At 49.0% G+C, this 25,441-nt stretch overlaps 1 protein-coding gene across 1 annotated transcript; it reads left to right on the top strand.

The window, feature by feature from the left end:
- Positions 1 to 872: 872 nt before the first annotated feature.
- On the top strand, positions 873 to 25,211 carry SDC1 (syndecan 1). Its single transcript, XM_084261685.1, has 5 exons — positions 873 to 1,164; positions 21,721 to 21,802; positions 22,852 to 23,348; positions 23,571 to 23,700; positions 24,269 to 25,211. The coding sequence occupies exons 1-5, from the start codon at positions 1,108 to 1,110 to the stop codon at positions 24,433 to 24,435; spliced, it is 933 nt and encodes a 310-aa protein (XP_084117811.1). The 5' UTR covers positions 873 to 1,107; the 3' UTR covers positions 24,436 to 25,211.
- Positions 25,212 to 25,441: the final 230 nt, after the last annotated feature.

Raw genomic sequence — 25,441 nt, 5'->3', positions numbered from 1 at the left:
GTCCTGGGGTCAGTTTTTTGCAGGGCACTGTCCTGCTTCGGTTTTGTTATCTACAGTGAGATGTGCGATGACCAACCCGCAGCAGCGCTGAAGTAGTTCTTTACTCAAGAAGAAGGGGTTAGCTGGGGGTGGGAGCCGCTTCTTTTAACGCAGCCCTCTGCTTCCCCCCCTCCATCCCCCCCCCCCCCCCCCCCCCCCCCGCCCCCGCACCATTTTGCACCGCCAGAAAACCCGCTCCGAGCATCGGAGCATCAGGTGCCGCGAGGGCACGGGCTGAGGGTGCGGGGCCAGCCCCGGGACCCGCGGGCAGGAGGGAGGCCACCCTTTTTCGGGGAGGAACGAAAGATCCTCGGCGCAGACGGGTCGTCCCGGTAGCGGGGCCGCCGGGGAGCGGTGCCTGCCCGGCCGGGCGGGAGCGCTCCCTCCCCTCTCCCTGGAGCGGCACCGGGGGAAGGGGGAGACAGCAGCGCACCCCCGTGCTTTTCCCACACTAGGAAGGGAAGGGAGGGACTTGAAACTTTATTATTATTATTATTATTAATTATTATTATTTTTAGCGAGAAGGAAGGAAGCTCGGCGGGAGGAATGCCGCTGCCGCAGAGGAAATCTGGGCATGCAATGGGAGGAAAGCGGCGGCTGCCGTCGGCCGGGGAGGGGGGAACCGGGGAGGGGGGAACCGGAGCGGGCCCAGCCGGCCGGCGCAGGTAGCGCGGCGGCAGGAAGCGGGGGCGGGCGGCAGGGCGTGCCGGCCGGGCCCGGGGCTGGGGCCGGGGCCGGGGAGCCGGGCCGAGGGGAGGGGAGCGGAGGCGGAGCCGTCCGGGGGGTGGCCGTAAGGTGAAGGTTGTTGCCGTGGGTTCATTAAAAGACAGAGTTCAACTCCTTGCCGCTGCAGAGCGCCGCTGGGAGCTTGGTTGGGTGGCTTGAAGAGAAGGAGGAGGGGGGAAAAAAAGAGGGAAAGAAGGAAAAGGAAAGAAAAAAAAGAAGCGGAGAGGGGAGAAAGCCCGCGGCTACTTAAAGAACCCGAAGAGGAGCGGGGCAGGAGCGGCGGAGGGCACCGCGGGAAGAAGGGGCAGGCTGCGCGCTCCCGAGGCCCGGCGAGGAGGAAGGATGATAAGCGTGGTGGCCGTGTGGCTGGTGGCCCTTTGCTTCCAGGCTGCCGTCCCGGTGAGTCCGCGGCGGGCGGCGCGGCGCACGTGGGGCGGCGGGGCCCGGGCGGCCGCGCGGGGCCGGGGCGGTGGCCGGACTGGGCTGGGCTGGGCAGGGCTGGGGGGCCGCGGTCCGTGGGCCGCCCCGCTCCCCTCATCCGACAGGTTACGGCAGGGGAGCCCTGCCCTGCCGGCGGGGCTTCGATGGCCTTTTGTGCTGGCGGCGGGCTCCAGCCTGGGCAGCCCCGGCAGCCTTAATTCAAACCAGACCTGCTGCGGCTGCTCCCGACCTGCCGGCGGCTCCGCCCCGGGGCGCTGCGGGGCGGGCGGCGCTGCCCGGTAACCCCCCGCCGGGGCGCCGGAGCCCCTCGGTGCGGCCGACATAGGGACCGGGGCGGGGGGGTGGGGGGAAGAGATGCTCACGTCCTCCCTCCGGCGTGGCGCGCCCCGGAGGAGGGGGGGCGAGCGGTAAGTTTGGGCGAGCGCTCGCATGCGGCTCTTTGTGGCTCAGCTGTGGCCGGGGAGCTCTGCTCCTGGCACGGCCCGACTCCGAAGGGAGCTCGGGGTCGGCTGCTCCCCTGGCTGCCTTTGTGCCCGGAGGGCTCGGCCGGCGGAGGGTACGCCCGGATGCCCTTTCAACAAAAATCCTGGTGGTCGGCTCCTCGCACGAATCCTCCGGCTCCCCGGATGCCCGTGCTCAGCACCCGGGAAACCAGCCCCGCTCCCTGTCCCGGGCGGCGGCGTGCGGCCACCCCGGCGTCCCGCCGCCTCCAGCCCACCGGAGCCGCCTGGGCAGAGCTTCAGGCCCTTCCGCTCCGCACCCCCCACCCCCTCCCCAGCCCCCCGCTTTCCCAGCTCCGCGCTCGCTGATTTCGGCCGCTCCCCCCGTACGTAGTGAGTAACGCCGCGTTAGCTTGAGCTTGCTCCAAAGCCCGGCGTGCCGGGAGAAGCCCTCCCCGGACCGCGTAGAGCAGCAGCTCCGGTGGGCTGCGGGCAGCCTCTCGGGCTCGGGAGGCTCTGCTGCCGTGCAGCTGCCGCCGGCAGGTGTCACCCGTGAGCAGAGGACGGCTGTCCCGCCGCCGCGCTGCCTGCCGAAGGCCTTCCCACCGGAGCCCGGCACCGCCGCCTTGTGAAAGCGCTTTGCTTGGAGCTCCGTGCTGGGGGGCCGGGTCCGCCCCCCGACCCCTGCGGGGGAGTCGCGAGTGTGGGGTAGGGGTCCGTGTGGCCGCCTGTCCCCGGGTGCGCAGCCCGAGTCCCCATCCCTCTCTCCGAGGGTGGCTGAGGACTTGCTCTCTGCTGTCCCGCAGTGCCAGACCTCTGTGTGCCTCCCTCGTGGAGCCTTCCCCTTTGGATGGGTTAGGTGGAACGCGAGGCAGGATAACCAAAGTCAAAACTGAGTGGTTTCCCCTTTCTGAAAGGAGTTACTGGATATGAAACTTGTCTGGAGGGGAACTGCAGCAGCGGTTGGGTAAGGAGTGGCAGAACAAAGTGCGTGGTGGGATCCAAGTTGCTCAAAATACCTTGAGTTTCGCTGTACCCCTCTGTGAGCTCTACCTGTAGGTCTGGACACGGACCCTTCTAGCCCACGTGGTAGTGAGTAGTTGTGGGATGACTGAAAATAACAAGCACAGAGGCGTACTCAGCCCTGCTTCATGGGGGGAGAGCTCTGCTCGTAGCTTCTGAATGAGCTTTCCACTGAAGAAAGTGGAAAAACTGCAGCTCACAGCCTCTGCAGTGCGTTTGGGTAAAATTCCCCTGCGGTAAAGATTCTGTGCTAGAACTGATAAGGACACAAAATAAATGCTTGTCTGGAGTTTTCCGGTGTGTAAGAGACACGTAGGCCTGGATGGCGCTTCAGATGGAGGGGTTTCCTGGGTGAACACATGGAGGAGCAGAAGTCCTTTGGGGCTCTCCACGGTGACTCAGCAGTGAGGCGGTTTTCCTTCTGGTGACCACGTGGATTTCTTCCCATGTCGAAATGCCAGTGAGACCGACTAAGCTGCCTTTCCCACCCGCCTGGATTAATTAGCTTTCTGCATCGAGAGGCAGAGCATCTCCTGTGTTGGGCACAGGAAGCAGAGTGACCTTACGTAGCCCTCTGCACGTGCCAGGTCACAGTGCTGTGGGGGCTGGCACGGTTCTGGTGGATGCTTGGTGGTCTGATGCTTGGAAAACTAACCTTCATCAAGGTGACGCTATTGCTCAAAGCACCTTGTACAAGAGTAATCGCCCTCTGTTGTCATAGGGGCATTGTTTTCCTTGAGATAAGAAGCCTGACATATCTTAATGGATTCACCTAGTTATTCTCTCATGTGGAAAGTTCTACATGGTATAACATTGCCATGAAGGCAGCTGAGCCAGGATGCAGAGCCCACTGCAGGAAGGCAATGGACAACCCGGCCTGTATCATGAGGGAAAACGGGGTTTTGATGGTTTCATCTGGTGTAGGTGCATGCTGGTGGTTAACTCAGGCTCAGCAGAGCAGGCAGAACGCTTTTCCAAAGGTGATGTCATTCCTATCTGAATGTAAACTAATTAGGAGAAATTAGGTAGTCCAGCTTGCTTATTAAACGTGTAGGCGCTGGGTAAGGAGGAAGCACTTTCCTCTGCAGTACAGGCAGAGCAGCGGCGTGTTCCTTATCAGGCGCTTCTCCACCTGAGCACTCGCTCGCTGGTGGCTGCCTCCCTGTGAAATGGTGACTCTCTTGTACCTGGTCAACTCTGATCAGGGGACAGACAAACCAGCTGCGGTTCCTGCAGCGTGAGTGGGCTCTGGTGCAAGTCTGCAGGCTTTTGTTCCAGGTTTCTCCCAGTTTCAAGTGGCTCCAAAAGCTAACATTTGTAATGGCAGCACCCTGAGACTTCTGGAAACCAAACAATCCTCTCTAACAACCCGAGACAAGTTACAGCAAGTGCAAGAAACCTGTAAGCCTTCTAAAATTAAGCTAGTGCACTAACCTGAAATGTAGGCTGCTGTTTTAGCAGCAGAATCAGCCCATTTTAAGTATGTGTTTTGCATTGCTAGTGCTTAGATGTCTCCAGGTGGCCTATGTAGTAGTGCTTTGTCCTGACCTTGTTTGAAACGGCTCTTGTGTCTGAGAACCGTACTGTTGCCTCAGAGAGGGACATTTCACACTTGTTTGTGTCACCTGGCATCTAGGGAGCTGGGATTTTAGTAAGGTCTGCTGCAGGGAGGAGGGAGCTTCATGGGAGACAGAAGATAGGATCCCTTTCCCAAGAGGTGCTGCTGGTGATAAAATTGCAGTGCTTCAGCATTGTGGCGTTAGTATTTTCATCTTAGATGTCTCCTACTGCTCATTAACTCAGAGCTATTAGTGCAGCACTCCAGGACAGCTGGAGATTGATGCACTCACTGAGACACAGGGCACTTCAAATGACACTAGTCCCTCAGGACAAAGTTCAGTTGATGTTAAGGTGTCTAAATGTAGGTGTCTATCTGTGTGCTAGGTGCCTAAGCTCTCATTATAGTCGTGGAAAGAGAGCATTACCTCACCAGCCCCTGCATGTCTACTTCAAAGTGAGTTGCTTTGTCAGAGCTTTGTTGACTAGATCTCATTTTGCCTCTGAGGGGTGCATAGGCGCCTTTTCTTTAGTGTCTTTACCTGAGAGCGATTTATCACAACGTGATAGTCTTTTTAATTGCAAGGTAGCTCTCTCCATAAACAGACTGGACAGCTGCTAATCCTGTGCCAAGAGAACTAGCAAAGCAGTGGGGAAACATCAGCTTTCAGCGCTCTCCTGTTTTAGTGCAGCTGTGATTCCAGATGGTACTGTGCTCTTGCTCTGCTAAAGGTTGGAAGAAACTGGAGAGTATAGTTGGGTCCTATGTCAGTGTTCTGAAGTGAGGCATGTGAGCAGAAACATAAGTGGATGGGTTTTCTTGGGGAAAGGTTGGGAGCTGTTGAAGACACATCAAGAGTGTGTTAGTATTTCAAGGCACTGTTTACTTGTGGATTAGAAGTGAGGAACCTTTGTTACTCCCTTTGACACAGCCAGTGAACTTGCAAGTTGAAGGCTGTTTTGACCAACAGCGTGCAAGGACTGCTGATATTTCTTACAGGATCCCTTCTCTTCTGAGCTGAGAAGATAGACTAAAATGCAGAGAGATTGGTGTCCTCTTCAGAGTGCCGAGTGTATTTTGTTATCAGGTCTGTAAGTTGGAGTTGACTAGCACACTTCATTTGAACTGCTGCTCTGCTAGGCTACTGGTGTACCACAGAAATGAGCTTTATCTGGCCTGGCTGGAAACCTGGCATGGTGCACTTTCTGCTGGGGAGATGCTAGTGGAAAAGTTACTGCACTGTGAAGCCTTACCTCAAGGTGAGATAACATTTGGACCTCCTACAAGCAGCTCTTGTGGAGCAACATCTGCTAATGTGGTGGTTTCCCAACCTCTCAGTTTCTCAAGCAGTGCTTGGCTGCAGCTGACGTTTTGGGTCTTGTGGAACCGGCATGGGTCCAACGGAGTCTGTTAGCTCGGGCTCCTTGCCATGCTTGACTGTAATGTTTGTATCTCACCGCTGAGACCAGTCTCACCAGTGAGGCTTGCTTTGCTGGATGGGAACCAGTGTGTTAGTGGGATTTGGATGGAGTTGGTAATAGAACTTCCCATTGAGTCACTGGAGCTGCAGTTACACCTGAGTCATGGAAGTGGTGTAAGTCATGGCTTCCCCTGCTAGGTTTCCAGTTTGAAACTCCTTTGATTATTGGTCAGCTGAAGGGCTTTTGCTGCTTTACTTAATGTGTCTCACTGCTGTGCTGTGTGAGAGAGCTGTGCTCTCCATAGCCCTTGTTTTCACAATATGGTTCTCTTAAACGCCCGCTCATTTTGCCTCTTAGTATTTGTGGGTTTTCTAGTAACTGAAAGGTCTTTGGGATTGCTGTTGCAGGAGGAGCCCTGACCAAATCAAAGACACCAATAAAAGTCATGGAACTGCCTGCCAACCAACTTAAAATATTCTCAGGTACTTTGCCTTTCATGCAGGCTCTGTGTTCTTGTCATACTCCACCCTGTATTTTTTGCACGCTGTCTGTGCAGTAATGACAACATCTTGTAGGCCAGTCATGGAAGCAAAGGCTGAGAGTCTTGACTTTATTTTTTGGCTGTAGGCAGTCCCAGGCACACATCCCTTCACCCATCCTTCTGCAAAGTACAGCTGGTTCACGCAGCAACTCCTCCGAGTGCCCTGGCTCCATCACCTGAGCACGGAGAGGCCATAGCCAGAGAACAGCGGTTGCTCTTTGTCTTCCCCTGCCACGTGATGAGAAGCTTATTGCCTCTTAAATGGAAGGAAACTTGAACTCCGCTCCAGTTGCGAGGGGAGGGTGCTGAATGCTTTCTGGGCAGCACCGCAGACCATGACTGTCCTGCGCTGTACACAGGAAAGCTCTTCTAATTAGTTTCTAATGCTGATCGCAGTACACATCCTGGTTGGAGCCAGCCAGCAGCTCCAGTCCAGTCCCATGCATCTGGGGATTACTAGATGAGCAGACTGCATATTGAAGCCAGAGGTGGGCAGGAGAGAGTGGAGCCAGTCTACCATCTGGAGAGCGAGCGGTGATTAACGTAACGATTTCCAGATGAGGGCTCTTGTGAAGCTCTGTGTCGTAGTAGTGGTACCGCCGTGGCTGTGTTGGTAGGGAACCTTTGTACACTCCCCTGGGATCAGAGCTGGCAGCCACGGTACTGTAGGAAGAGACTACCTGTCTCTTTCCTGTCCCAAAACAGGATCCTTATTGTTGCTGCCTTATTGTATGCTTTGAGGCCAGTAAAGTGGAGAAATACAAATATAGGCATGTATATATTTATACAAAGAGGCGGCTACCCCTGTCCAACTTGTTGACCAGCTCACAGCAGGATTTCGAGGCTGTCATCGGCCTCAGTAAGAGCATCTCTGCAGAAAAGCAAACCTGTTATCCCATTTTGCAGCTAATGGGTACATTCTTTAGGGACAGAGTCTAGGCTTTCTTTGGTCAAGAAGTGGAGGGGTAAGAGGAGCAAAAACCCAAATTAGAGGAACCGTAAATCTTGCTTGAATTCATATCTAACTCAAACACCAGTATATGTAATGTTTTTTTCCTCCCCTGCTGTGCTTGTGAAGCTGTAACAGAGACTCTCGCACCAGCAGATTTGATGGCCAAATGAGATTTGTCCACCTCACTGGCTCTGACAGGGTTTAAGTGGCACCTACGTGCCACAGAAAACTGGTGGTGAGGCTTACACCGAAACTTGCCTAACAGCCTGCAGCTAGACAGCTCTGACTGCTAAATCTCCTTCTGTCCTAACGGAGGAATCATCTAGATCGTGACTACTTTCCCATCGGTGAACAAAGCACCTAACAAAGGAGGCTGACTGTGGCATGTCTGGGCCAGTGGCAAAGGAGTGCTCTGCTATCGTGCGCTTACATCAACTGAGTCACGGCCTGGAAGAGGAAGGCTGCTAGCTTAATCCTCCAGCAGCATCTGAAGCGTGTGTAACTCGCTGAAGGTTCCCATGTTGGCATCTGTACTGGCGCTGAGCTGGGAAATGGCGCTGAGCGTCTTGGTACGGGACCTGGAAGATGCACTTATGAATAATTAAAAGCCATTACTGTAGTAGATGGGAAGTGTTCAATGCCCCCACCTCCCCAGCACCCAGCCAGAAAGGATTAAAAGGTTCCATCCGGCCTCCTTGCATGGGCTTTAAGCAAAGCAGGCAGGGGACCCAGTCTTACAGGTCATTGTATTATCTGACCTACCCTTTAAGGCTTCCCCCCCCCACCTCACTGGGTTGCCTGCTGGGGAACCTTCCCGTGCGTTTTTTGGGGGTGTACCAGTTGGCGAGGCTCAAAACCGTGCCAGAGATCGTTCTAATAATTTGATGGGATAGATTGTGTTCCAGTGCCCGGGGACATTCCCTGATGTTTAATTTACGAGCATGGATGTAGCCAGTGGGCCTCTGGCAGGAGGCCCAGAATATTATGAAATTGTGAAAACTGCAGTATCCAGTAAAAGAAAGTGAAAGTTTGTAATAGGAGCTCACGACTCTCATTGAAAACTGAACCTTTTTAGGTGCTTCAGGAGAAAGAGCAACTGTGAGAAATCCTGTGTAATCAATCAGCTGAGCTTTGCAAGGTGAATACTGCAAGATGTGGAACAGTCGGTTCTGGGCACCTCAGGTCAAGAAGGACACAGAACTCCTTGAAAGAGTCCAGCATAGGGCCACTAAGGTGATGAAGGGAGTGGAACACTTTCCTTAGGAGGAAAGGCTGAGGGAGCTGGGCCTCTTTAGCCTGGAGAAGAGGAGACTGAGGGATGATCTTATTAATGTTTATAAATATGTAAAGGATGAGAGTCAGGAGGACAGAGCCAGGCTCTTCTCAGGGATGGCCAGAGATGGGACGAGGGGCAATGGGTGCAAGCTGGAGCAGAGGAAGCTTTTTCACTGTGAGGGTGACCAAGCCCTGGGACAGGCTGCCAAGAGAGGCTGTGGAGTCTCCTTCTCTGGAGACATTCAGACCCACCTGGATGTGTTCCTGTGATTGGTCTAGGTGATGTTGCTCTGGCAGGGGGGTTGGACTAGCTGATCTTTCGGGGTCCCTTCCGACTCCTAACGTTCTGTGTGAAAGCTGATGGTGTTTGTACACACCAGTGATTCTGCCTGTGCTTTCAGAATTGGCCCATAAGGTGGTCCTTCAGCATTTCATGCTCTACTTTCAGAGATCTGTTGTGCTGACTAGAGCCAATAGTCAGTGAGTAGACCCAGAAGTTTATACATACATGAAATATCTTTAACTTAGTGATTTTTTTTTTTTTTGAATGGCATCTTACAAGTTTGATCTGTTATTACGTAGCATCTAGCTATCCCAATGGTACTCCTTCCCAGAAACCTGTCTGAACTAAGGGACATGTTATGCTAGGAGTAACTTGGTACTAAACCACTTCATCTTGCCTTGCAGTTTTGGGTACTGTTCTGTTGACTTGTCTTAATGCCTGATGGTCTGTCAGAGGTGGCATTAGTGATGTCTTGTCACAGTATAGATGTCTAAAATGCAGGGATGTCCAAATCACAGTTGCCCGTATGAGGCAGGAGAGCAACCAGACTCCACAAATGTGGTAGCATCTCCCCCTAAACTCGAGACTTTTCAGTTGATTTGGTGACTTGCTCTGCAACAAGGCTGTGGGGAGGACAGCTGTACACCCAAAAATGAAGATGTGGGGTAGCTGAAGCTTGTGCCTGTTACAGTGAGGCTTGGATAATAGCTTAGATCAAAGGGAAGCTCTCTGTCTCTAACAGTCCCTTGGTTAGGGCTCTGCTGTACAGATGTGGTACCAAACAGCGCAGCTGGGTGGCTCTAGGTCGGTTTGGTTTAATACACTAAGTATTTGGTCAAGAAATGCCACGTGTTCATTTCTGAAAGGAGCAGGACTGTAGGTGACTAGAGTGCCATTGCAGCAGCAGGTTTTTTAAGACTGTTTCTGATGGGGAGGATTTGATGCTTCAGCTTTGAGATGATACTTCAACACCCTCATGACTCAGCTTGGAAGTGTACCAGCCAGCTTCCATAATCTCATTGAGGTGTTGCATAATTTAACTGTGAACTGGGCAGTAACAAGCAACTGCTGTCAGAGCTTTGTCTGACATGCAGGATTGCCAACTCTTCTGTAAACCTGAGCAGAGACCATTAGTGTCCTAGGAAGAGGCACGGAGAGCTTGGTCTCTGCACCATTTCAGATGGGTGGATCACTTGGTGCATGCTCCAGGTTTTACAGGCATGATGGTTTCTCAGAGGGAGTTCATGCAGTCTGAACTGTGTTCTGTGTTAGAGTGATTCAATGAAATGTGGTCCAGCCTGTGCCCACAGACTGTCTGGCCTACTGCTGTTTGTTCCAAGGAGAGTAGTAGTACCCAAAACACGTGCTGTTTTCCTTTGGCACCTGCACTCCAGAGCTGCTAAGACTATGTAGAGGGAAGGTGTGATGCTGAAAGTGTCTCTCTGAGAAGACACTTGGCATAGGGGAACGGGGTATTCCTGATCTGAGACATGGCTCCTGCATCTGGTGGAGATGTTAGATGTTTCAGCCCTTTTTGTGTGGCTTAGTCATGCTGGTGTAACTGCATCTGTTTGGCAGGGATGACTTGTGCATTATAAACAGTCTAGGCTTAGTCAACACTGTAAGATCCCGTGGATAAACCAGACCTGATAGCATGCCTCATAATGGAGGGAGAGACTCTATTTCTTCATGTTCATGCTGGTTTACTTGAAACTTGTGATGGTGGTGCACAGAAGCAAATACAAAAAGTACACTTCAGCTGTGTCTGTGAGTGAAAGACCTGCCAGAGTTCAGGTGCTGCTGTGCCTTGGGTCAAACCAAAGTCCAAAGCTGCTTGTGTGGTCTGCACAAGTCCAGCAACTGGCTGCTGATTGAGATTCACAAGTTCCTCCTTAACAGACTGGTGGCCAGTTGGTGTGAGTCCTGCTGTGTAAGAACAACTGGTTAGAGCTTAGCTATAGGGAGCATGACCAGTAGAAAGGGAGCTACTGGATGCCAACCATTGGCTCATTTTGCTGCCCGAGTCTAACCTGCTTCTGCAGCTCCCTTGCAAATAGTAAAGGTCTTCTGCAGTAGACTTGGCAAATAACACCACCAAGGGATCAGGTTGTGGGATGTGACTGGTCCTGCCATCTGGTGTGCACATGTGAGACTGGGACAGTGTCTGTTCAAGTTGGGCAGCTCTTTCTGGATGCTTCCAGTTCCCCCATCAATCAGCTCTTTGATGGGGGGTGTCCAACCCTGGAAAAGGGTTGTTGTTGGTGCTTTAAGAAGCTGGGTATGACATTTCATAGAATCATAATGATTGGAAAAGACCTTCAGGATCATAAAGTCCAACTGTCAGTGTTACACCACTGTAACCTCTAAATCATCTCCCAAAGTGCCACATCTACCATTTTTTGAACAGCTTTAGGGATGGCAATTCCACCCCCCCCCCTGGGCAGCTCGTTCCAGTGTTTCACCACTCTTTTGGTGAAGAAATTTTTCCTAATATCCAATCTGAACCTCCCTTGGCACAACTTGAACCCATTTCCTCCTTCCCTGTCACTAGTTACTAGGGAGAAGAGACCAAGACTTGCCTTGCTATGACCTCTTTTCAGGTAGCTGTAGAGTGCAGTAAGATCTCCTCTGAGCCTCCTTCTCTGGGGCGAACAGCCCCAGCTCCCTCAGCCTTTCCTCATAAGGCCTGTTCTCCAGACCCCTAATCAGCCTAGTTGCCTTTCTCTGCTCCCTCTCCAGCACCTCAATGCCCTTCCTCTACTGTGGTGCCCAAAACTGCACACAGTACTCAAGGTCACTCCATTTCTATTGAAATAGAGTGTTCAGAGGTAATAGATGTCTGGGACGTGTGTGTGGAAAACACAGATTGTCCGGGGGAAAAAACCCAACAAACCAGAAACATTTCACAAGGATCAGAGACGTCGTTGTGCCTCCTCCTGGAGATGTGGCGTTTACAGAAGTGATCAAGAAGGCCTTGTCTTGGACTGCGAGTCTCAGGCTGGTTGTCACGGTATGAGAGACTTGATGGATATCCTGTAGGACTGCTGGGAAGCCAAAGCAGAGCTTGATAGCAGCTGGCCTTACAGCTTCCAGGTGTTTCTGCCACCCCAGTGTCAGCAAATAGAGTGTAATTTTTGTCATCTTGCCCACAGGCAGTTGTTGTGGGATATATCCAGTTGCTATAGGACATACTCTCCTACAAAGCTTTAAGTCTGAGTGGTCCCACTGCAACTTTGCAACTAATGGTGGTTGTTGTAAGGTTGTTTCTTTAAGGCCAATTATTTCTATGTTAACCAACTAACTTGCTTTAGATGAGGCTTTTAGTACTTCAGGGTTGTGAGCTCATCGTTCTGCTGAGGTTTGAGTAACTTCCTAGGTGCTGGAAAACAGAAGTACTGCCAGTAAACCCTTAGTTTGATGATGCACTGGGGATTTTTATCTGAAACATGGATTTCACAGACCTAGCCTAGCACTGCAAGTGGTTTGCTCAAATTAGAAACATACATGTATCACTAATAGAGTGAAAATGGTCCTGTGATCCTTCAAGAAGGTCTTACAGCTTTGTCTCCTGGCTCCTCAGCATACATTGCACTAGGTAATTGCTAGAGTTCAAGGAGGAGAAGAGGGAAATTCCCAGGATTGAGATAAGAACCTGGGTCTTCTCTGTGCCTTGTGCCTGTATACTGAAGGCTGTTGCACTTACTCTTGCCTGACAGTAATTCCTGGAGGTGGGAAGTACTCCTGGCTGCACGTTGGCTTCCCTTCAGGTGAAGCAGAACAGCTTTTTCCCCACAGAATACCAGGTGGCATGGTGATGAGGTCACTTTCGGGAGCACATCTGCTCAGGTCAGAGCACTTGTGCAGCTGTAGTGTTGCTTGTGGTAGCTTGCTGGTCTCAAAAGCTGGTGTGGAGTTTATTTGAAGTGGGTAGTAGTTCCACCAGCCACATTGTATGGCATTGGTCTCCAAGAAACAAGCTTTCCTAAGAGCAGAGGTACCCACATCCTTTTCTGGTGCTTCTGGAGGCATTGGTGATTCATGCTGTGCCACCAGCCTAATTTGAAGAGCTGAGATGCCACTGACCACGTCATGCTTTCCTACAGACATGCCTCTGATTTCTGAGCTAAATAGCTGAAGATGAAAAGTGAGTTGTGCTTCTGTGGGACCAAAGTCCTCAGACTGCCTCTCTTGCGTCCTGATGTTGGTGTGCTCCAGGCTTGTGCTCTGCTCTGCAGTGGTGGCCTCTGCAGGAGGAGCGTGCAGGGTTGAACCTCTCTGTCTCCTGGCACATGGCCTACAGTTCCACACTGACCAGTGTGAGCTGACAGGCCTGCTGGAAGAAGACAGTCACAAATGGGACAGAAGGAGACACTAGCTACTTTGGAGTTCTCTCAAACCCAGTTTTGGGCTATGTGCATCAGTCTCAGGGCTGCAATGCTAACTGGTCTGCTTTACTGGGTAGTTTCTTAGCTTTATGGGGAGAGGAGACTCTCTTCTCCAACCCATGCATGCTGTCAGTCAGGGAGTCTGAAGCCCACTGCTGTGCTTGCCAGTAAATCTCGGTGGTTCTGAGGCAGGTTTACTACAGTGACTGTCCTCAGTGCTGATCCCATAAGACAGGGTGAGTGGGTTGCAAGAGATGAGGCGAAGAAAGGAATTTGCACCCAGATGCAACTGAGACTGTTTGTTTGTGGCAAGAGGGGTCAATGCATGGATGGGAACAATCGGCTATGGGTAGGGACTGGTTCTGCTGGGACTCCCAGTGAAGACATAAGGTCATAACATGTTTGTGTGTGTTGGAGGGTGACACTACAAAGTCCAGCCTCCGTTTAGGTGGCTGTAACTGCTGATGACTTGTCTGAGGCAGGTTGCTCAACCTCACCAGCCTGAACTCCACAGCTGGGGCTGCTTGTATGGGGTGGTCATCCTACACACTGTGAGCTAGCCATGTCATGTTGGAGCACGTGGTAGCCAGGGGGGCATGTGGCTGTGCTACTGCAGAGGAAGGTAGAAGCAGCAGGGACCTTAGATCCTGTCACTTCTGATAACCTCTTCTATCAGGACGGTCACATTTGTCTGTGTTGCAGTTACTGGCGTGCACAGGTAGTGGGTTTTGGGATACTAGAGTCCTTTGCTGGATGGGTTTCAGTTTCAGAAAGGTTTTTCTGACCTGCAACATGCTCCCATCTTTCAATCTACCTTTGTCAGGGTTGCTGGGATAGACAGCCCACCACTGGCTTTGGCTGAACCTATGCAACTTAACAAGTGCTTTACTAAACAAGTGCTTTACTAAACAAGCAGATGAACAGCTGTTGCTTTAAGACTGAATCTTCTCTGCTGGCTTTCTTACACTAGAAAGTAAGAAGTGCTGATGACTCTGACCCTAGAGGGTTTTAAGACAAGTTAGGTCTGTCTGGCCTCATCTTAGCTCACTGCTTCTCTCAAGCCAGTTGAAATAAACTGGAATGACCTCCCAGGATGAACTGGAGCTGTTAGCTGCATGGTCTCGTTGCATCTACCACTGCACCTACTTTCCCAAGTCTTTGAGGATATACATTGGCTGTGGCTTGCTTGTGCTATGTGAAGAAATGGGTGCCTGAGCTATCAAACATGTTAAAGAGCTGCAGAGAAGGCGCTTGGAAGAAAAGCAGTTGCAGTATAAAACTGAGCTAGCAGCTTCCTGTGAGACTAGCTGCAGGGAAAAGAGCTTTCTCGTTACACTACATCTTCAAAACGCAGGTTGCCTTGAACACAGGAGAGAAAAGGTACCCCCACTTCTGGCCATACTGTCACAACCCACACTGGTCACTGGTACAGTGCTTGTGTGCCACGTCTGTGGATGTGCCTGTAAGATTCAGTCTCTGGCCTGGGTTGTAAGGCTTGGCTGGAGGGAGCAGGTTGGCATGAGTGAAAGCAGTGTGTAGTAACTTACTTGTTTGAGAGATCCTCCAGGTGAAAAAGCAGGAGCCCTGAATGCTACCTGGTTTCTCTATATTGCCAGTGGGCTGACCAGACTTCTAGTGGAGCTGGCTGAGAGAATCTGTGGGCAGCTCAGAGGAGTGCTCTGTATGCTCCTAGCAGCACACAAGTGATGTGTTGTCACTGGTGCCCTGTGTGTTGTAGGGCCACAAGTTGGAGTCTGTAGCACTGCTGGACTCCAGCTACCCCAGCTTTGTTCTGCCCTCCCTGGTGAAGGACGTGCAATGGAGTCATCGTCCAGTACTAAAGGGCAGTTGCACTGGGCTGCCTCTAAAGTTTGCATGGCCCAAGACAAAAGACCTTTCTGAATAGGATATCTATCTAGCCTTTGCTACTGTTTTAGTAGGTCAGGGAGGACTTAAAAGTGCTGTTGTCAGACTTTGGAACAAACCTTATTCATTGTGAATACTCTGCAGAAGAGACTTCTCCTCACAACCCTTCTTGCTCCTTTGTGTGTGAACCCATGTGGCCCTTTGAGTCACCCTTTGATTTGCATGTTGCCTGCAGTCTGAGGGTGGTGATGCACACTTCATAAAGTCATAGAGTGGTTTGGGTTGGAAGGGACCTTTAGTCCCAACCCCCTGCAATGGGCAGGGACACCCTTCACTAGCCCAAGGTACCCAAAGCCCCATCCAACCTGACCTTGAATGCTGCCAGGGACCCAGGGGCAGCCACAGCATCTCTATGCACCCTGTGCTAGGGCCTTCCTGCCCTCACAGGGAAGAATTTCTTCCTAAAGTCTAACCTAAATCTGCCCTCTGAGTTTAAAGCCATTACCCCCTGTCCTGTCACTCCATACCCTTGTAACCAGTCCTTCTCCATCTTTCCTGTAGCCCCTTCAGGTACTGGGAGGCTGCAGTAAGGTCTCTCTGGAGCCTTCTCTTCTCCAGGCTGAACAAGCCCAACTTTCAGCCTTTCTTCATAGGAGAGGGCTCCAGACCTCTGGTCATCTTCATAGCCTCCCTCTGGACTTGTTCCAAGATGTCCATGTCCTTCTCCTGTTGGGGCCCCAGAGCTGGATGCAGTACTCCAGGTGGGACTATTTCCATAACGCATGGTGGTGGCAGGGTACTTTGCTGCCCCTCTGCCGTAGGGCAGATTTACATGTGCCCACATCCCAGGAACCCAGGCTGTGATCTCTGAATTGTTTAAGCAGCCTGGGCTGCCATGCTCTGCCTGTGCCAATACAAACACATGTGCATTCATGCGCTGAGCAGGACTGGGGAACTGGTCCTGCTGGAAAATTCTTTGCATGATATTTTCTCTCTTTTTTTTTTTTAAACCAGACCTGTTGCCTGATCTGGTTTGCCATGAGACTGCATGAACAGCTGTGCAGGTGATGGTCCAGGAAGCATGAAGTGACACGTCCTTGTGGGAGGTGGTAGTTTAAAGGGCCCCCACTGCAGAATGTGAAACCCAACCTGAACGGTGACAGGCTGGTTCATTTTCACTCTTGGCATGTTGATTGCTGTGCTTCAGCCCTACTTAATTAAAAGTTGCCCTGTCACAGTAAGGAGAATATGTAATGCTGACTGGGCAATAGTGTGGTACTTACCAGCTGAGCCTGTACAAGTATCGGGACTGTAGCTGTTGTGGTATGGAGTAGATGGATGCTCTTCTTCCTTGGCTGGTGTCTCTTGTTCAAAGGATCAGAGTATGCTTCTACAGCTGAGGAGACAAAACTTGACAGAAAAGGATCAGAGGCTAGTGGACTGTGGTCAGAGTTTAGAGTTGGTCTGCTCTGCACAGAGGGGAAATAGATTCCGAAAGCTCTCGTCCTGCTTGGAGTAGGTTTTGGAAGGTGGTTCATGCTTCAAATAAAAGCAACTGCTGTTGTGGCTAGGATCTCTTCTCAAAGATAGTCCCCTTCTCAAGTCACCAGCCAAAAATAGAGGCCAGTAAGAACTCAAAGATGTCTGGAAAATCTGAGTTGTATTGGTAATGATCTGATAGAGAGGCAGCCATATGGACTCACGCACTTACCCCTTGCTGTTAAAATGGTGCTTGCCTTGCTGAGCAGAGGAGCATCCTCTACCTCCCACCTGAGAGCTGCCTGACCACCTCCCTTTGGAAGGAGCACTCCACGAGCCATGAACCAACCTTCCTCCAGTTGACATAAACTGATGGATGGAAGGGTGGGGATGCTGAAGCTTGTTGGTGTGCAGCAAAAACTCACTGAGGGAGAGGCAAACAACACTGAGATGTGGAGGGCAGATAGCTGTGATGCTTTGCTTTGAACAGCCTTCCCTGGAGCGCTGCTTAAATCTGGGCTATCCAGTCCATGGGCTATTTGTCGGACAACTTGTAGCTGTCTTTCTGCTCTTTGGCCTGTGCTGTTATTTCTATGTCTTTGGATGTTCTTGGAAGCTAACAACTTCATGAACCTGCAGGGTCACCAAGCAGCACTGGTGCTTGTCTTGAGCAGTGGAGTAACAGAAACAACTGGAAGAACCATTAGCTGAGACAGTGCCACAAAGCTACTGACTTTTGATGTAACTTACTTGCAGACAAGCCTTACTTCTGACTTGCCAGACAGGAGCATTGGTTCTCTTTCAGCTACTCCAGAATTTGTCTGACTTTAACATTGAAGGTGTTCAGAGTCAACTTGATGCTAGCAGTCTGTATGCCTGCAGAAGGAGGGGGATAGGTGAGGATGTTGGTGTGTTGTTTTTTTAACCATTTAATCTGTCTGAAGACCATGGACATCTGGGACTGGAGTTAATTGTGTGTGGGCTATTAACTGCAGAATATCAAGGTTTAACAAAGCTCAGATTTCCTTCAGCAGGTGGTTTTGTCTTCCCACACACTAATATCAATATTTTGAGGTTTCAGGCTTGCTCTGCCTCGGCATTTCTGTCAGAGGGTCTAGCTCTGCTTTTCAATATATATGAAAAGGTGGAAGACAAACCTGTTTGAGTTTATTTTGCAGCTGTTCAAATCCGTGTGAAAGTCTCTCTCTAGATGCTCCAGTGTCTTGTTAGGCAACCCAGAAAGCAAATGTTTGTCCCGTTCTTATTTGTCTCTTTAAACAAGAGGAAGCCATTGGAATTGCTTTCCACAAAGTTGGAAGAACCCTGCAGGATGCTCAGAGCAGTGTTTGAGGTGGGAGAGCTCAATACAGCTCATTCCTTTTCAGCTGAATAAGAAGGATTTACTGGGTGAAACAAATGTGCAGATTTAACAGCATTATTCAGATAATGGAGGATTTTAAGTGTTTTTGACACTGCTGTAATAGGCTGATCACTAACTAGGATTAATAAAAGTGGAATACAAATCAGCCTTAATCTAGTTTAGGGCTTGTAGCAGCTTGTGGCAAAGCCAGTGCTTTTGCTTACCTCAAAGAGCAACTTGAAAAAAGCTGCCTCCTTTTACATATACTGTGGCTCCAAATTAAAGAAATGTGGTTCCCAGTTCGGGTGGGGTGAGATCAGCTAACAAACTCCAGATTTCTCCTTCGTCATGAGAGCATTTCAGATCTGTGCTCTAGCAGGAAAGGACTCTGGCAGCTAATGGGATAAGCACAGAAAGATTCATGTGTTGAGACTGTGACCAAGATGAAGACTGAAGAATAGTCAGAAATGATGCTTTAAAAAAGAAAAAATTAAAAAACTTGTAGTATGTCACACTTCTGGAGTCAATAATGTTCTAATGAGTTGTGAAAGCCTGTCCCATTTTTGATTAAATTGAAGATGCCAGTCAGCAGCTTTCTGGTTGTCCCAGCAGAACTGAGTAACTATTGTTCTGCAACAATACAGCGCTCAGCAAGAGCAGAGAGGCTAACAGTCTCCCCAGGGCTTCCCTCAAACAGGCTGCCTCGGTACTTGGGGAGAGGGGTCTCCCACTGGTTGATGGGAACCGGTTAATGTGTATAAAAAATGCTGTTAAAAGTGTTACCCCTCGCATGCAACCCAATTTGGTGATGCCAAATCAAAAAGGCCTAGGTGAGTGTTTCTGATCAGTAACCTGAGGTGCTAAAAGAAAGAAACAGAAGAGCTTGTTAATGGTAAGAGGAAAAAAATCTGTTGTAGGTGCAGTATAAGGATTGAAAGTTTTTACTGCTAGAATACATGAGATACCATCTTTCAAAGGATCTGTTGCCTGAACCTAAAATGTGTGCATCCAGCATCTCTGGCAGCATTTGCAGTATGAATGGTCTATAAACGGTCTCAGTGGACTGAAAAAATACCCTGGGTGATGATGGAAGTAATCTGTAAAAGCCTGTCCACGTTAGCTGGTTATACCTAACAGCCTGGTGATAAAACTTTGAGCTTAAGTAATGCAAAGTTGTTGGTAGAGCAGTCTTGCTTTAAGTTGGGATTTGCTGTCAGCTTTTTCGTATCCTAGCACAACCTGGTGATTCAGCCTGTGTGCTGCGACCCTAATCCTCTTGACTAATCAAAACCTTTCTCATTGGTGTAACTCAGCTGCAATAAAAGGTCATGGCAAAGCCTTGACCATGAGGTGTTTGTTGTCTGAACAGCATGGTCCGTCTTCCTGATGAAAACCCAAATTAGTTCAATCCCTTCCGATGCTGTCCTGAGTCAGTGTTTTATGTTAACCTTGCTGTGTCTGAAATCCTTCAGCAGCAGATCATTATAGAAGCATGACCTTTCTGCTGTATTCTGTGGTGCCATAAGGAAAGGTTACTGCCTTCTGTGCCTACTGAAGCTGTAGTCTGTGGAGCAAGAAGTGTAGTCTTTATGTAACTGCGTAGTTACATAAATGAGGCAAATGTTCCTTAGACATTCCAAATCCTAGAAATCAAACTAGGATTCAAATAAATGCATGACAAAGGCTTTGGAGAAGCTGAACATGCCTGGGAAGAGGCTAAAAGCTCAGCTGCAAGGGGAAATGTAAGGGCAGACTGGCTGAAGGCTCTGGGTAACAGCAAAGGAAGCATGGCATGACTGAACAAGAGTTGTCCATTGACACCACAAGAGGAAGGAGTGATGGCTTGGTAGTCAAGATCAAGAGTTGGTATTTTGTTTCCTGATAGTCTGTGATCCTTTAAGGAGTGTTGGTACAGTCTGCAGACCATCAAATCTGAGCAGGTGTTCTTGGAAATCTGTATGAGCTATCCCTGAAGATTGAAATTTGGGGGGAAGTTCATCTCAGTCCTAGATAAATGTGTTTGGTGACATGTTTTATACTGTATTGGCAGTCCCTTCAATAAAAAGCTGGAGAGATTGCACCCCCCTTTTTGCACTCAAAGCCAAGTTGAGGATTATGCTTGCCACTGCTAGTGCAAGAAAGGAGGGAGAACAGTCCCCAACCCTCCTGTCAACCAACATGGTGCAATTTCTGAAGTCCAGCTTCACTTCTGAATACGCTGGAAGGGATGCACAAGGGAGCAGAGTCTGGGAAGTTTGGTGGTCCTTTCTTTTCCATATTCTTTCTGCACCAGCAGTTTATACTCTTTAAGGTTTGAAGTGCAGTGAGATTGGCTTGTGTGCATCGCTGACCTTTCACACAAGAAGGAAAAGAGAGGAAGGAATTATCTGACCTGTTTTCAATGGATGAGTGCAAAAGCATAGTGCAGACAAGCAGGGACAGATCTAAAAATCCAAATTATCTCATGGCATACAGCTAAAGAAAAGATTGAGGGGGAATTGATTAGAAATTACTGTAGAAATAGACTTGCAGAAGCTTGAGGAAGCGTGGTTTGGCTTGTTGTTGATGTGGTTTTGTTGGTTTTTTTTCAGTAGAGAAGGGAAGTCCTACAGCTTAATGTGTGTATGAGGGGGGGTTGTTCTTATACTTTTGCTATTAAAAAAATAATCCTCTATTAAGCAAAATAATCTTCTAACTACAGTGATCACCTAGGAGAGGTAAGATCTTGGGCCTGATTAGGTTAGTAGCAGCTTGCATACTACTTTGTCTTCAGAGAGGTTGATCTAATGGGCTAGTTAACCATGTTGGAAGCTAGTTGTTTTGAGAAAATGTGGGAAACTGTTGTGGTTTAGGTCCTCAGTACAAAGCTTGCAAGAATATATGTTCTTTCACACTGCTGATAAAACCCTGATCAGCTTGGATGATGCAATGCAGTGTCTGCTAAATTTGCAGAGGGGGCAGTGCTGGAAAGGGATCATGAGGGCATCTAGAGGATGGATAAAAGTCAAAACTCTGGGAAACAGGAGGTGTGTCTGATGGGGGAAGATGAAATTCAGCAAGACATAACTCAAAGGGCTTTAGTTTTCAATCTGAGAAGGGAAAACAGTTGGGTGATGGTAGCTCTGCAGAAACAAACCTTGGATTAGTCACAAGCTGGAGTCAAGCATGTTGTACTGATAGGAAGAGGAAGCGTGTACAGCCGGGGCCAACAAGATGCAAGAAGTAATCACTCTGCTTAGCTTAGTGTTTGTCATCCCTGAATATCCTAAAAAGCTTTGGACATGGTGTGTTATGACAAAGAGGGGTTTGGGCTCTTGTTTCAGCAACTGAACTTCTATGCTGGTTACTGCACTCCTTGAAGCATAAATGGAGAAAGCTCAGGGCTTGTATTCTTCTGCCTGGAAGGCTGGTTTCTCTCTCAGGACTAGTCTGAGCGCCCACGCTTATAAAAAGGAAGTCTCATTCTACTTCCATTTAGATGCTGTAGTTTCAGATAGGTGAACAGTGCTCAAAAAGGCCGAAAAGCCCAATTACTGTCTCCTCTCCCTTTCTCCTCTTTTGAAGTAATGCAGTAATTTAATAGATTAAGTGGTTGCCAGGTAGTGAAGACATGAACAGTCAGAACCCAAAGCAGTTATGTTGTGTAAGGACTGAGCATCGGCTGCAGCTCTGAACAGATAGATTCCCTGCTTCTTTGCCAAAGCAAGTGCAGCTTAGAAGCAGCACAGGAGGGAGACAGCAAGATTAACCTTTCCAACACCAAATAGACTAACCAGAACTACCCTTTTGGGAAGGAGAGAGTGGAATGAAGCAAGATGAGTGAATGCAGTCTGAACAAAGAAACTTTGCATAACCTTCAGGACTCTGTATGGGCAACACATAACTCTAAGCAATATCATCACTAACACACCTTTTCCCTTTCTTTTTAAAGCAAACTACAAATCTGAACCTTCCTCCTGAAGATCTTGATTCATCTGGTGATGACGACGATGGGTTCTCAGGTTCAGGTGCAGGTGAGCTATTAGCACTTGTACTCTTTGTGCTTGATCCTTCCAGAATGTGGCAATCAAGGTCTTGATGAACATTCAGACTAAAAGAGGAGGATGGAGGAATCACACGTGCACACATCCCCGCCCCAGAATATAAGGGTTGGGAACAGAGAAGGAGCCTAATCTATTCATCTTGTATTTCTTCAGATACTAACAATTAGCAGAAAACAAGTTGTAGGAGACTTGAAAGGGAGCAGCAGCAGGTCTACTCCATGTGACTGTGAAGATGAGATATTGTGGGAAGAATGTTATGAAACTGGAGCGAATCTTTGCTCATGGGGAAGAGAGACCGTAAGAAGGGCCTTTGTGCTCACTTACGAGCTGGTAGGAGATACCATTTGAGGGTGTGCAAACCCCAACCTGCCACCATACATACATCAAGTGCAAATTTTATGTGTCATCAGGTGTGCAAGTGCCCATGTGCCATAACTTCTTAAAGGTAGAATAAAGGGGTTTTAGAGTGGGGAACAAGTCTAGTGGTCTCATTGCTGAGTTGCATGAGAGAGACCTTTGGTGTTCAGTGCTGAAGTTGAGGAGATACTACTGAGGAAAGAGCAAGCTATCAGAAGCTGAAGAATGCTATCTTTCTGCTTCCTTCCAGCCACATGCTTGTATTTTAGATACAGGAGTAAGACCCTGAAATCATTGCCAGCTGTGTCAGTGGCTGTCTCGAGTATATGGGTGACTGCTCTGAATCCCATAAAAGATATTTATGGGAAAAGAGTCAGATCTCCATCCTGAGCATCCGGTGTAGTGAAAGCAGACCTCCCCCTTGTCAAGCTGTCTGCAAACAGACTAGCACTCGTGCCAAAGCAGACAACTAAAGTATTGCTGAATAGCACATGGGTCTGTCATTCCTTTTCCTTTTCAGTGGAATAAGGAAGGGACAAACTAAAACGCTGTTACGAAGAAGATTGGCTATGAAGGGTAGGCATCCTCCTTAGACCAGCACCATGAAGATACTATTAACAGGTCTCTGAACTGGCCAAGGATAATATTTATTTGTTTTGCAGGTCCCCTGGCTGACCGGTCTCGCACCTGGAGAATCCCAGGAGAACTGACTAACTCCTCATTACTGGCAACACCAACAGATTTCAACGAACAGTCATTTCCTGGGATTGAGAGCCGAACTGAAAAGGAAGTAGTATCTCCTCCTCCTGCAACTAGCAGTGTAGCAATAGAGGAACCAGTTGTAGCTGTGCGGGATGAAGTGTCCATCTTGGGCTCACCCGATGAGAAGCCAACAAATGAGGTGGTGATAACAACAGTGAGAAGTCCCACTACCCACTTCCCTTCAGTGGTTCATGTAACTCCTTCGGAAGCCTCAGGCATGGTCCATGAGCTTGAACCTAAAATCATTAGCTCTGGTGTGCCAGACACTAAGGACATGCCTGAGCCCAACTCTACCATCCACCATGAGGGAGACATCGCTGCCACCCCCACGACGACAGCTTTAAAGGACGTTGTTCCTACGCGTGAGGAGGTTTCTGAAGATGGCTCTGGAGACCCGGTGAGGACTAACAGCTTTGATAACCCTTTCCAGGGAGGTGGCTTTAGTAGTATATAGGAAGTTGGTTTTGTAGGAAATGGTGTTAATTTGTCAAAACCAATAATTTACTTAATAGGTTATATTGGTGGAAGGTTTTAGATGAGAAAAAAATGAAGCTGTAGAAAGTCTCCAGTAACAAACATGATGAGAAACATGAATAAACTGCCTTGTATGTCCCAACAGGGAGACTTCATCTTGACTAAAGATGAGGATTTGGTCCCCACCCAGAACTCAGAAGTGCCGGCTGACTCTGGGAGGAATGCCCAAGCAGCAGGAGCCTCGGGAATTATGGACAGAAAAGAAGTTCTTGGAGGTAACTAATAGTTTGCATTTCTAGTTGGTAAAAGCAGTGTCTTGTAGAAGTCTTCCAGGCAGCAGAAGCTGAAGTTCTGCAAGTACACCTCTGAGTGCGAGAGCCAACCCTTTTACATTAGACCTCTGAAATGTGGGTGATGATGCATGATCCTGGGTTGTCAAACCCCTAATAGGTGCAAATGTTAATTTGCTAATGGCAATGCAGCCACCGCTAGTTATCTGGAACTCTGTGTTTAAAGTGGCTGCTTTGCTCCTCTCAAAAATGGCAGCAAAACTGTTCTAATGCTGCCTTGGTCAGATTGCTGGAGTTGAACAGTGTAGCCTTGCATGCTTCACAGCGTGGTCTGGTAGGAGGTTTGTGTCTTTAGCTCTGCCTCATTTAGGTGAGCAAGCTCTTGGTAACAGCAGGATGACGAGTTTGGGAGGAGGCAAAAGGGGCAACCTTATTTCTGGAAGTCATGAAGTCAGGGACCACGCTATAAGGAACCATCTGGAACTTACAATCATACTAGTGTTATCTGGTGTGGTGTCTAGGGTAACCTGCTTTTTTCTCCCCCCCCTTCTAGGTGTTATTGCTGGAGGACTCGTAGGCTTGGTGTTTGCCGTGTTTCTAGTAGCGTTTATGCTGTACAGAATGAAGAAGAAGGACGAAGGCAGCTATTCACTGGATGAACCCAAACAGTCTAACGGAGGATACCAAAAACCACACAAACAAGAAGAATTCTATGCATAAACACTGATCTTCAGGACACTTCTTATTCCATCTTTCTTGGACTCTTCTCTCCCTGCACGTGGACCTCCTAGTGTGCTTTGCATTAAACTTAAGCCATATGATCATGGGGTTATTTGCCCTTACCACTTTTGCCATTGGAAATTTTATAACTACAAAGTAGATCTGGATTTGGTGAACGTTTCCTGTTTTCTTGCACAACCTATTTTTTTTTTTTTTTTTTAACACAAGTGGGACTGGAAGTTCCTAAACTCACTTTGGTTTATCTAAAGACTGCTGGGACAGGCGGTGGGGAGAAGATAAGGGAGCACTGTATGTATAAACCTCTTGATACTTAGGGAAAGGGCTAGCAAGAATAAACAATTATCAGTGCTTGAATTCTGTATAGCAGGGATCCTTCCTATTTAACTCATAGATTTGTTATAAGTGTAACAAATGGCTGCGCTGGGCACACGTTTGGTACACTGCAACCCCCTAGCTCTTTCTAACTGCCGTATTTGGAGCACTTAATGCATATGAAACACCAAACTGAACATGATTTTTAGTGAAACAAGGTGTGAGGGCCAGGGTAAGTAAATGACTGTCATGTGGTTTAAAATATCCCATACTCAGAACCAGCTCCCAAGCAGTTGGTGCATACACTAACACAAAACAAACCCCAAAACTAAGTGAAGAGTTCATTTTGCCCATAGCGTTGGACTTTCCCATACCCTCTTGCTCCTTCTAAGTAAAAAATGGAGCTTTCTGTTCTTAAATGCCAGATCTAGGATGGACCATCATGCTGCGGATGCTCTTACCCTGTGCTACTGTGTAGTTGCTAGGTGACTGATGGCGTGTTGTGGCACCTACCTCTCTGTGCGCTGTTCACAGCAGTTGTCTTGGAACGTGGTCTGCCATCTCTGCCACAGAGCACCTTGGCACACGGGGGTGGGAGGTAGAAAGCAGCGTACTGTGACTTCGCAGCTAAGGAGCAGAGAAGCATAGCGTTTGAAATGGTTGGTGTGCTTGA

The sequence above is a fragment of the Gallinula chloropus genome (genome assembly GCF_964237585.1).
Source record: "Gallinula chloropus genome assembly, chromosome: 3".
In the NCBI taxonomy this organism is placed as follows: Eukaryota; Metazoa; Chordata; class Aves; order Gruiformes; family Rallidae; genus Gallinula; species Gallinula chloropus.
This window is presented reverse-complemented; position numbering and strand designations above follow the sequence as displayed.